Raw genomic sequence first — 12,840 nt, 5'->3', positions numbered from 1 at the left:
CAAATTTACATTTTAATCTTTAATCTCCTTGAAGGATTGGTATTCTAATTATTAATATTATTATCAAATCATGTGCAAAATCGATTTTTCTTGAGATACGACTTGTTACTCGCCCAGCGACGATAAATGTTTTTAATTTATTGTTATTAATTTATTATATTCATTATTTTTTACTTGTATACTTCAAATAAATATTTAATAAAAAATCATTTCACAATTATTTTCACTGTTCTTTTTTCTTAAATAATATTTAACTTCGACAAATAAAAAAACATATTTTACATTTTATTTTAACAATCTAAACTTCTACTTTAAACATATTTATTTTAAATATTAATATTTATGCGTTCATCGATTTGGATCAAATCAAAACAAAATTACTTAAGCAAAATTGAAAAATAGTTAATATTTTATAAATCAGTAAATTCAACAAAATAGCAATTAAATTGCACTTAAAATGTTTAGATTTTAATTTGTAATTATGTGAAACCTATTTGTGAACAGTAGAAGAGAAATTGCTAACACAACAACACTCGTGTCCTATTTATATGATATAATTTATATATATTTACTAGGTTGTAAAACATCCAAAATTTGGGGCACTAAAACTAATTGACGGAGAGCAAGCACAAGATAAAATAACTGTATTTAATAATCATCAATTAGAAAAAAAACTTGTCAGTTATGTACATAATAGTGAAGGTTCTCCCACTAAAGATTTCTTTAAAGTAAATTAATATATTATTGAGTACTAGTACTTTATACATATATATGTTAATGATATTTAATTTTTTTTTTAGTTTGAAATATGGGCTGGCCAAGTAAAACTAGGTGATACATATAAATTTGAATTTAATTTTGTTGAAGTACATTTGACTGTGGATGTTTTTGGTCCTTTAAAATGGCATGCATCTAGTGAAACTGCAGTAAAAAGTGATTCTATTAAAGTACAAACCCATCCAATACTTTTACATCCAAGCTCCATAATTTTTGAATTGACTAAAACTTCACACACCGCATCATTATATTTAAGGTTTGTCTATATTCATTGTTAAAAATGTTATTCTATTATGAAATATTTTTAGGAATAAACCCTTGGTGGATGGTGAAACATGGACTCAAAATGATGTAGACTCTGGACTTTTGACATTAAAACTACACCATGACACATACTCTCCTGCAACAGATTTGTTTGATGTAAAAATAAGTGCTCCTCGTTGTCAACCAATAGTGTCTAAGCTATTAAATTTTGAATATTCACCAAGTCCGTTATTGATTCAAGCCGTTTCTGCTTTTATCCATCCTTTAGAAGTAATTATTCAGTTTAATTATTTTTATTTAGTTAATATTTATAGAATTCAAATTTTTAAGCATATCAAATACTTGAAAATAGATAAAAAAAAAAAAAAAACAATAACATTTAAAATATGTATTTTATACTATTTAGGAAGTTTAATTTTTTTCTCGATGTTGTAAACACCTTTAATACTTAGTTATCTAAAAAAGATCTGTTTTCTGTAGCTTTTTCCTCCAACTCTCTAAAACTCCAACTCTCCAACCCTCCATTTTCAGCTCAAGTAAAAGTTTTATAAAGAGTATCTTTTTTATTAACTGGCAACTACATCCATAAATACACCAGAAAAATATATTTAACTTTGCGATAAAATTTTAATTATTCAAGATGAGATATTACTATCCTATAATCATAGTTGATTTTACTTAATAGTGTGTGATGCGTGGTCCACAAATATTCTAAATTTAAAATTATAATGCCATAAAAATGTCCTGTATTTAGAGATTTTATCAAAAAATTATGAAATTTCGGTTTTCAATATGTCTGCTATTTGGAGGTGTTTGTTTATTGAGGTTTCACTGTAAATTAATTTAAGACAGGTTCATAAGAAGATTGTATAACACAGAAGTTACTATCATGAGCTCTATCAATGTGTGAACATAAAGATAGTAACTAACAAACTATTAAAAATCTATGCATGTATGAAAGTGTGAGAATTGTATGATGAATGACATATTGTGCATATTATACATATTATGCATAGGAAATATAAATGACGAATATTAATAAAAAAAAAAAAAATGTATTTTCTTTAAAATCCATACCCTGAATAATAATAATGTATGCACTGTGTATCTACTATTTTGATTATTGTATTACAACAATTAATTTATTTCAGGTTATAGAAGGTAGTTCATCTCCATTGACTGATAAACACATCTCAATTAAATGTGTTGGTGTAAATCAATTACGCTATGAAATTTTATCTGGACCAGAGCATGGTTATTTACATTTACTGATTAATAACAGTACAGTTAAAAATGTTACCGTGTTCACTGAAGATGACTTGTATGATAGTACATTATCTTATTCGCACGATGGATCTGAAAATAATCGTGATCATTTTAAATTTTTAGCTACTTCAAAAAATGCTAATTTTCAAGTTGGTTATTTTAAATTGACATACCTTAATGTAAATAATATAAATATTTATATGTTTAGTATGTTAGCCAAGTCAATATATCTGTGCAACTAATCAATGATAATCCACCAAGTTGCATGACTGAGGAAAATCTACGCGTAGTCACAGGTAGTGATCGAACTATAACTAATCACAATTTACAATGTCAAGACAAAGATGTTGATACACCAGTAGCCTCGCTGATTTTCACCATAAACTCAATTTCAAATGGAATGATCTTAAATACTGTCAATGATCCTTTTACAACAGTTATGAAATTCACTCAAGTACGTATTTTTTGTCTAATCAACAATATTTACTTTTTCATTATGGTGTACTAAACATTTTATATACTTACTATTTTCAGGAAGAAGTAAACAATGGTAAATTGATTTATCGTGATGAGTTTTCAGCTGATACTAAACAAAATCGAAATAGTGTTGTGGAACTGGGTGTATTTGATGGAAAACATTCTATTGATCTTAAACTTCAAGTTGAATCCTCTCCACCATTTATAAAAGTATTAAATAATTCTCAATTAATGTTAAGACAAGGAGGAGCTGCTACTATCACAACTAATCACATTTATGCTGATACAAATTTAAACATACATTCTGATAAAATTAAGTAAGTGTATAATATACATTTTCTGTTTGTTATTGTATTACTTTATATTGTTTTATTTTAGCTATCAAGTAATAAATGGTCCTGACCAAGGAGAAATTGAGCTTGGTTCAAACCTTGAGCCTTTGAAAACTACTATATTTAGCCAAGCAGAACTTGAAGCTGGTCATGTACGTTACCGGCATAATGGTGATGTTGAAAGTGTTCGAGACAGAGTAACCATCCGTGTATCTGCTGGTAGTACTGTATCTAGAGAATTAGAATTTGATATAAGGCTTTTACCACAACACTATTGGGAACCACTTGAAGTCACTAAGAACTCACCAATAATAGTTGACGAGTCTACTACCATTGCAGTTATCAGACAATACCTTGAAGTACAAAAAATATATAATTTTATCAATAAAAATATTATTTTTTCTATGTTTTAGATTTTTAATTATAATTAATTGTAGGTAAAACAAGACATGGTACCGCCTTCAGATATTATGTACTTAGTAAAAGAACCTCCGCGTTATGGTTATTTAGAAAAAGAATCCAACGAAGAAGACCCTGGAAGTCCGGAAAACAATCATTTAACTACTTTCAATCAAAGTCTTATAAATAGTGGACATCTTTACTATGTTCAATCAACCATGAATCAGAGTACTGATCGATTGGTCGTTGATATTACAAATGGAGTTGTTTCATTGTATGGTCTTGTTGTGAGTAATATTATCCTTAATGGTTACTTCATAATACAAATAAAAATAATTGTTGACAGATAAGTTTTGTGATTGTGCCAAAAAATGTATATTTAACAAGCTCTCAGCTTAATGTTATTGAGGGAGGAAATGTGACTTTGAGTGCCGATACATTTCCAGTTATGAGTTCATATTACACAGACAGAGTATCTCGATATTCATTGGTTAGTGCTCCAAACCATGGGCGTATTGTGCGAACTACTGCTGATACTTTTGATCCAACTATAGATTATTGGAGTCCCAAACAACTAGCGAGATCTCAAATAATGGTTGGTTAGAATTTTACTTCTCCAAAGTCTGTATTAATTAGTTTTATTTTCTATATCTTTTATATTTCAGTATGTTCACGATGGGTCTGAGAGTACTGACGATAGTTTTTCCGTTAAAGTAGGAGTGTCTGATGAAAAAGAAAGTGCTCCAGTTGATATTGAAGTTAAAATAAATCCAGTGAATAATCAAAGACCATTGATTATAAGGAATACTGGTATTAAGGTTTGGAAAGGTGGAATTGGGCTCATAACTTCTGATAACTTAAGTAAGTCAACAAAAATATCAATTAAAATAATTTTTACAAAAAAAAATACATTATTTTAGCTGTTGAAGACAAAGACACGGATGTTTCCAACTTGACTTTTGTAGTGACATCATCTAGATGTGGTCATGTGATTTTAGAACTGCAACGTACTGAGAGATTTACCCAAGCACAAATTGATCAGGGTATTGTTTTTTTTCAACACTCTGGAGAATATTGTGATGGCGAATTGGAACTGTCAGCACATGATGGTCTACATTCTACAGGAGTTACACAATTTAAAATAACAACAGAACAAGCCTCGGTGAAACTTTTAGTCAATAATCCCCTAAGAGTATTTCCAATGCTTGGACGTCAATTTACTATTGATCATTTAATGGCTCAATGTGATGATCCAAATTATCAGGTTACTTACATTGTAAGAAATGCACCAAGATATGGCATTGTGTCTAAGAGTGCTTCATATGAAGATTCAAATCAAATGGCAATTACAAATTTTACACAAAAAAACGTAAATGAATCAGCCGTGTGGTATCACCATGTATCGAAATATTTTTCCAGTAACACTACTAATGATGTTTTTACCTTTGATGCCATATGTGAATATGCAATTCCAATTACTAATCAAGTAAGTAAAACTAAACAATAAAAAAACAAACCAAATTATTTTTTAAATAATTAAATTCATGCGATGTTATTATATTTTTTTTAGACTTTTAATCTTGAAATAACTGTATCGTCTGGTGGTCTTGAAGAACTTTTAATTGGTGATAAAACTAAAGAACTTGTTGTTAAAGAAGGGGAATCAACAATTATTGATTTAAATACTACTGCCATTTTAACATTTTTAGTCAATAGCATTGGTATTAGATCGCCAACTATCAAAATTGAACTTACAAATGAACCTAAACATGGCCGTGTATGCCTTGATGACGATTGTGGCCGACGAACATTTTCCCAAGGTCATATGAGGCGTAATCAAGTTAGATATGTACATGATCATTCAGATACCTTGTCTGATAGTTTAGAATTTTCTGTTTATTTGGATATTGATCCGACCGCTGTTCCTTTATGTAATGTGACCATTCCAGTAAGCATCACACCTGTAAACGACCAACCATTCTTTTTAACTCAATCATATCCAAATATGAGACTTGTTCAAGGACAATCTGTGACATTGACTAGATCAGAACTGTTAACTGAAGATCCAGATACTCCACCTGAACAAATTGTTTATGACATTGTAACTGGACCCGCCTATGGTACTATCTGTTTGGCTGGCATTAAAAATTCTGTTAGATTTACTCAAGCTGATATTGATGCCGGTGAAGTAATTTACAAACACGATGGTCAGTTAAAACCTACCACATTTTATTTCCGTGTGTGGGACGGTCAGTTTAATCCAGTCTATAAAGTCTTTCAAATTTATGTCATACCTGTTACTCTGAATGTAACTGTATCGTTACCTTTACCATTACTTCAAGGAACATATGAAACAGTAGTAAATGAAAAGTTATTCCAAGTTGAGACAAATGGAGACAAAGATTCAGTGGCTTACAATATCTCAATGAATCCTAGGCATGGTGTAGTCTATGTAAATGGTACAAAATCAAAATTATTTTCTCACAAAGATTTAAAAGATGGTAGAGTAATTTATAGACAGACTGACTTGACTTCTGCAGCAGATGCATTAAGATTATCTGCTCAAATACATTGTGAGCAATCTCCTGTAATTAGAGATTTGTGGTTAAATGTCAGTGTTGAACCTTTGGTGAAAACCGGGGCATTTTATCCTTTAACAGGATTGAAATCACAACTTGGTGTTCAAGTTTTAAATGCTGAAATGTTAGCAAAAACCACAAGTTCTGATCCAAAGTACAAAATTTTAAGAAAACCTAAGTTTGGAAAGTTGAAAAAAATTGTTAGGAGATCTGGAGACAAACAAGTAATTCGTGAAGTTGATGTTACTAAATTTTCGCATGGAGAAATAGCTAGCGGAATAGTGTATTTTGTGGCAAAGAAAGTACTGGAACCAGTAGAAGATAGTTTTCCATTTTTACTAACAGCAAATGGTGTGCAACCAGCAATTGGTGAATTGCGATTTCACGTATCTGTAGCTGAACCTCCTTCTACTACAACACCTCATATACCCACAACCACAATTAAGTACTCTTCAAATTCCGTTAGCAAAAAATCGGATATTGTAGAAATAGCAAGACCAAATATGAGTGATGATTATTTGTTATGTGTTGGGTTCATTATGGCTGTGGTGGTAGCGTCCCTTGTCATTGTAGTTCTTATTCGATGTCGATCTAAGAAACGTGCAGAAGAGTTGGATAAAATGAATCCCATGCCATTACCTTGCCCACCTGATGATTTGATGACCACATCACCTAGGATTGACAAGAATGAAAATCATGGATGTAAAGTAATAGCTTTGGGTCCACCAGAACATACTGAACCAGAGACTGATTTTAATATGAGGTATCCATATGGTGCTGCTGATGAAGAATACAGTAGCAGTGCTGATGGTACAGAACAAAATAATCCAATGCTTAGAAGAAATCAGTATTGGGTTTGACGTAAGTAGTCAATAGTGTCGAACTATTATTTATTAAGTTAAATATATTTAAAAATTATATAAATAATACATGTTTTAAACTATTATTATTATTAACTTGTACAATTATAAATTTAAATTAATTGTATAATAATTTATTTTTTCTTTTTCCATCTTGATTAGATTATTGAAAAATCTAGTCTAACATTTATAATGATAACCCCACATTACTCAAGTTGTATTACAATTTAATCTTAACAAGACATTTTTACTTCCAGCTAACTATTTTAATTTTAAGTTACAACATTTTAAGGGCATGTAACACATTAAATTAAGCTTAAGTTAGTTAATAAATTATATATTTAAACACAATTGTAGGTGCGCGTAATGTGTTGGATTAACAAAATAACATGAAATGTTTTGGTATTAATACCTGTACTCTGTAGCCCAACTTTTTCATTATTTAGCTAATATTGATCAAAATTTGTACTATTGAAACATTTCATGTGAATAATACACGCAACATATAATTGACTTGACAATTATTTTTTTTTCAAAACATAATTTTGAATGTCTCTAACATTGTCCAGATCACATAACTGACTGATTGTTTTAATAAAATAATTAGTAATTAGTTGTTTGGTTAGGAAAAAAAGAAAGTTTTAGTATTAATTGATTTATTGTACTCAAAAAATGGTAACAAGATACAAATTCTTGTTAAATTTTTTTTTTCTATCTATGTAATACCTACTATTTAGTTTTTACATTTGTGTTTCTTAAATTATTCATATCGAGTCCCTTGAATTTGTATTTAATGTAATTTGCAAATGAAGGACATTTTTATTAGGAGAATTTATCATACTTCAATGTTGTTTGTTTGTTTCTATTCATTGTACAACACCTTACTACGGGCCAAAAAATTGTATCGAAAAGTATTTAGATTATCTATATTATAGTTGTACACTTGAACGGGTGTATCAATTATCTACCATAAAACTATATTATAAATGAACGTTTAAAAACATTTATTAAGTCATGAGCGCATGTCCCAAAATGTAATTATATTATATGTCTCAAAGCTCAATTGATTATGTTTTAGTTTTCTTATTGTACATACTATTTTTAGACTAATAAAATTAAACGTAAACGATTCAAATTTTAAGTGGTTTTTAATTGAAATTGATGTGTGACGTTTGTCTACACTCTGATGTGAAAAGTGCCCAAAAAATCCGGTGCTCTTAGTATAACGTGTTCGAATTCCATATACGACAATTTTCCGTCTCCGTCTACGTCTGCTTCTTCAATGACTTTTTCGCACACCTGAACGATCTCCTCAGCCGACAATTGACTGCGCGTCAACAGCTTCAGCACTTGTTCAAGGTCAGCCGGTCCGATGTGATGGTCGTCGTCGAAATCTACAGCCACCATGTTTAAAAATAACATTTTATGATATATTGAATCATTTACACTTTATACAAATTGGAATTAAGTTAGATAATGTAATATAATTTAATTATTAGTTAAAGACCAACAGAACTTACTTTAGCGCGCCAAGGACCAAATGTTGGTGGGAGTCGTATTCATAAAATTAATTGTCTACCTGAATTAATATATTGTGGTACAGTATGTTGGAAACCTAAACTAATCTTAATATCGTGCAATTTCGAGGATTTGTAAACAAGTAATTTGAATGATTTGTAAACCAATCATTTTTTATTTCCATAATGAATTTATAGGTTTTTCACTTTTTTAAATGATAACATATTACGTATATATTAATTTCATTGTTCCTCTGCAATCTTCAGTAGTACTTTTCAAAGATGTTTATGTATAACAATTTGTTATTGCTGAACGAATAGATTTTTATATAATTTTATACAAACATTGTCAATTTACATTGAAAGTTTGATGAGCAGAATAGTGTACTAAACATTTGTTGGGTATATTACCACCACTTCACGTAGATCCTTTATACTTTAAAATAAATACTTGTTCTTAAAACACAATACAATATTTTTCAAAAATAGAGAAAAAGTATACTTGACATCAGAATATGAAATTAAAACTGAATTACCGTAAAAAAAATAATAGAAATACTGAGGGGGGCCGTATTCTTAGTCAATGCTTAAGAATAAATATTGCTTAAGCAAAGTTTGATAATTTAAAAAATAAAAATTTTGAATTATAACTAAAGCAATGCTTAAGGTAGGTTTTGACCAACCTTAATTTAAGTAATAGTTTTTCTTTCCTTAAGCTAAAGTCTTGTTTATGAATCTCATTTGAGTCATAGGTAGTACCTAACCTATTAGGTACCTACCTAAAGCTTAAGCATTACTTATTCATAAATCCTAAGCATCGACTATTAATACGGCCCTGAGTGTAGCCTGTCAACAATACCGATTATGATTATACAAATATAAGTTGCCAACTAACCATAAATCTTAAAGGCGTAGTACACTTTGATTTGCCTAGGAGCCTGTTCGCTGAACACCGACAACAAGTCTAAAAAATCTTCAAAACTCAATGACCCGTTGCCTTCTTTTGAGAATACCTGGCATATGCGTTCTTTAAATGGGTTTTCCTGCAACAAAAATCAATTTTTTGGGTAGCACACATAGAATATGACTCGCTGTATACCCGTCCTATTAAGAGTTAGAGACACTAATACACTATAGTCACATTTTATATTTATTTTATAGACAAACAAAAACAAAATTCATAATTTTACGTGTTTCCTTAACCTTTCTATACGTGTTTCCTTACAATGTGTTCAAAAAATTTGGAAATGCTTTAATTACCTATACTGTTTGCATATTTGTATAATTGTATACCCTAACTAGGTATGAGCTTTGCACCAAATACTCGGATAGGTTGAATAGGCTAATCTAAATGGTTGGTAGGTAACGCATTGCTGGAGACGGAGTTTTAAAAACTGAAAAATATTAATAAGTAAATAGTTACAGAATATACCTACACACGTATTTATATTTTAAATACTTAATGATGGTTATATTATAAGTTAATAGGGACAATGTGAAAATAACGTTAAGCAACTCATATTTTTCCACCACGTAACTCGTAAAAAATATACACAAGTGTAGGTAGGTACACGTATTTAACTAAGAAAAAAAAATATTTATATCAATAGGTACATAATTAAACTAAATATAAAAATATATCTTTAAGTACCTTAAGTTCTGGCAACTGTTCAATTCGTTCCTGTGGGACACGGATTTTCACTGGTTCGTCTCCGGTCATTTTCTTGGGCACCACTTCGGGACAAATCGCTCTGTATCTTTTATACACTCTTTAAAAACAAAACGGAACCGAATATTAGGCCTAGTTGAAAAAATTTTTTTTTTCATGTTTTCGCAGTGTGTGCGTGAGTACTACAATTTACTAGTTTACAAAACCGCAGTGCTTGAGCGTAAGTGGCAAAGTACCTCTATATTTTATTTTAAATATCAGCGTAGGTATCCATTTATTTAACATTTTCTAAATTACGTAAGTTAGTGCAGTTTCACAGAAACGATGACATAATTGGAAATGTAATTCTGAATTAGAAGGCTGCGTATTTTATAAGCAATGCTATGAATCTGAAAATGTTAAACAAATTACCTAAAAGCTAAAAATCCTAATAAATCAAAAATGCAAAACTGCAAAATAAAGTTTCAAAATTGAATTAATTTGTACCTAATTCAAATTCAAAATTCATTATTCTCTGTTCAAATATCTAATTTTATCCAAATTTTATCTTAAAATGTCTATAAAAATAAAACTACCTATATATACATTTTTTTAGATTTTTTTGTATTTAGGCACATTTAAGGTGGTGAAAACGCATAACTCAAAACTGGCCTTTTTGTCCTACTTTCTGAGATTGATTTTATAATACTTTTCTGGTCCCGATTTTTACAAGTACTTAGTAACTATTTTAGGTACCTAAGTTGTACACACCTTCTGACGTTAGTATACATTCTATTCTATTGTATTTTTTATCAACATCAGTTTTTTTGGGTTAGTACACGCAAGCTTATAACTCTTGGACGCCGCATGAAGAAATTACGTTTCCGAACTATATAATATAGTCCTATAGGTACCTAGTAATTAATAGGTAGATAACCCATATACCCATTTCTCAGAAGTCTCCCCCCATGTATATCAAAAATAATTATTACACGTATTGCAGTGGGTCAGTGGCACCAAGTCTACAGGTATATGGACTGAACTCATTATTGCTTCACAATATTATAATAAAAGGTGGTAGCAGTATGCGTTTGAAAATATTTAATAAATGCATTTATGAATAGTTTAGAACATCCCTTAATAAATAAATATTTTTTGACTTCCCAATATTTCTATGAATTTTACACCATTTTTTATGCGTATAGTTGATAATTTATTATAAATATTTATATGTATATAATCAATGGAATGAGTAACGTGCGTTGCGACTATGCGAATGATGGGCGTTAAGCAGTGGCGCAATTATTGGGCGTGCAATTCACAAGGGCCCCGATATCTCATATTATCGTAATGGTTGCAATTCGTTACATATATATTGATATAATAATTAGAAGAAATATGGTATATACATTTTCTACAAATATATTTATTAAAGATACAAACTTGGACAACGTCGGGCGGGACAGCTAGTATAATATAATAAAAATAATAAAATATGTCATATTATATTATTTGTTTAAATATAATAACACTCAATAATAATGTCTTTATTCTTTTAAGTTTGGAGAATTCAAATTACGAGTACCCATGCGAGAAACCTGCGTAAAATTAGGTACATTATATTATACCTAACTAATAATATTATTAACTATTACATGTGAGAAAACAATATTTTTTAGAGTTACAATAAGGTATGACTGTTTTTCATTCTTGCTAGCAGGTAAGGGTCCCGGTCTAGTAATTTTCATATGGGCCCTTTATTATCAAGTTGCGCCACTGCCCACTGGCAATAAGACATTTATCATTTATTTTTCGTAAACAATATAGTTATTTTCATAATTCATATAATATATTGTATAATACTAGCTGTCAGCTGACCCCGTACAACTTTACTGATAACTCTAAGAACATTGAATAACCTCTAAAAGACTGAAACTTTCGTTAAAATCGGTTGTGGTTTTTGAGTCTATAGGCAAAAAACATATATAAAAAAGGCGGGTAAGTCGTGGATGTCGCTCTGCTGTACAGTAGGTTACAAGTGGGTTACTGTAATGGATGGTATTAAATTTGAATCCAATGATATTATATCATTGTATACGAAAAACGATTCTGAACGGAGATGATTTGTCAGTCTAGGATATATTATTTTTAAAGAAAAACTTATGGAGAACCTTGTACCAAATTTTAAAAACTTAGTTATAAAAGAAAACATTTTTACGATTTTTCAACCACTAAATTACTTGCAAATTTTCGCAATTTTGACATATTTCGTATAAATTTGAACTTTAAATGCTTATAAATAAAAATTGTGACAATGTATTCCTTTTATTTTGCAACTGCTATTGTAAAAATATGTTAGGAGCCTTGTATTAAATTTCCAAATCTTAGAATTAAAAAGAAAAACTTTTATGAATTTCTGTCTAAGATAATTTGAACATTGCCGTAATTTTTACGTATTTAGTCAAAATTTGAACTTTAAATGCTTATAAAAAAAAAATCGTGACTATATATTTCTTTTATTTTTCAATTGCTATTGTAAAAATATATTATGAGCCTTGTATTAAATTTTTAAATCTTAGATATAAAAGGAAAATTTTTTATGAATTTCTAGCATAAAATAATTTACGAATTTTCGTGATTTTTACATAATATGTTGTCAAAATTTGAACTTTAAATGCTTATAAATAAAAATTGTGACAATGTATTCCTTTTTATTTTGCA

At 29.5% G+C, this 12,840-nt stretch overlaps 2 protein-coding genes across 2 annotated transcripts in view; one reads left to right on the top strand and one right to left on the bottom strand.

The window, feature by feature from the left end:
- LOC100162584 (chondroitin sulfate proteoglycan 4) overlaps nt 1-8,089 on the top strand; it is an 11,437-nt gene extending 3,348 nt beyond the window's left edge. Inside the window, exons 10-21 of the mRNA XM_001951082.5 lie at nt 576-728; nt 801-1,033; nt 1,086-1,311; nt 2,193-2,456; nt 2,516-2,761; nt 2,842-3,101; nt 3,163-3,475; nt 3,554-3,802; nt 3,862-4,110; nt 4,181-4,376; nt 4,436-5,001; nt 5,086-8,089. Of these exons, the coding sequence (XP_001951117.2) occupies nt 576-728; nt 801-1,033; nt 1,086-1,311; nt 2,193-2,456; nt 2,516-2,761; nt 2,842-3,101; nt 3,163-3,475; nt 3,554-3,802; nt 3,862-4,110; nt 4,181-4,376; nt 4,436-5,001; nt 5,086-6,954 (4,824 nt within the window). The 3' untranslated portion in view covers nt 6,955-8,089. The remainder of the gene's footprint in view (nt 1-575; nt 729-800; nt 1,034-1,085; nt 1,312-2,192; nt 2,457-2,515; nt 2,762-2,841; nt 3,102-3,162; nt 3,476-3,553; nt 3,803-3,861; nt 4,111-4,180; nt 4,377-4,435; nt 5,002-5,085) is intronic.
- Nucleotides 8,090-8,103: 14 nt separating this feature from the next.
- The window catches only part of LOC100160560 (calcium and integrin-binding family member 3), a 19,169-nt gene continuing 14,432 nt past the window's right edge, over nt 8,104-12,840 (bottom strand). The window contains exons 3-5 of the mRNA XM_001951111.5: nt 10,123-10,240; nt 9,367-9,514; nt 8,104-8,348 (exon numbers count right to left, since the gene is read on the bottom strand). Coding sequence (XP_001951146.2) covers nt 8,131-8,348; nt 9,367-9,514; nt 10,123-10,240 — 484 coding nt within the window. The 3' untranslated portion in view covers nt 8,104-8,130. The remainder of the gene's footprint in view (nt 8,349-9,366; nt 9,515-10,122; nt 10,241-12,840) is intronic.

Source organism: Acyrthosiphon pisum, chromosome A1, assembly GCF_005508785.2.
Source record: "Acyrthosiphon pisum isolate AL4f chromosome A1, pea_aphid_22Mar2018_4r6ur, whole genome shotgun sequence".
Lineage (NCBI taxonomy): Eukaryota > Metazoa > Arthropoda > Insecta > Hemiptera > Aphididae > Acyrthosiphon > Acyrthosiphon pisum.
Note: the sequence above shows the minus strand (reverse complement) of the source record. Positions and strands in the feature narration are given on the sequence as shown.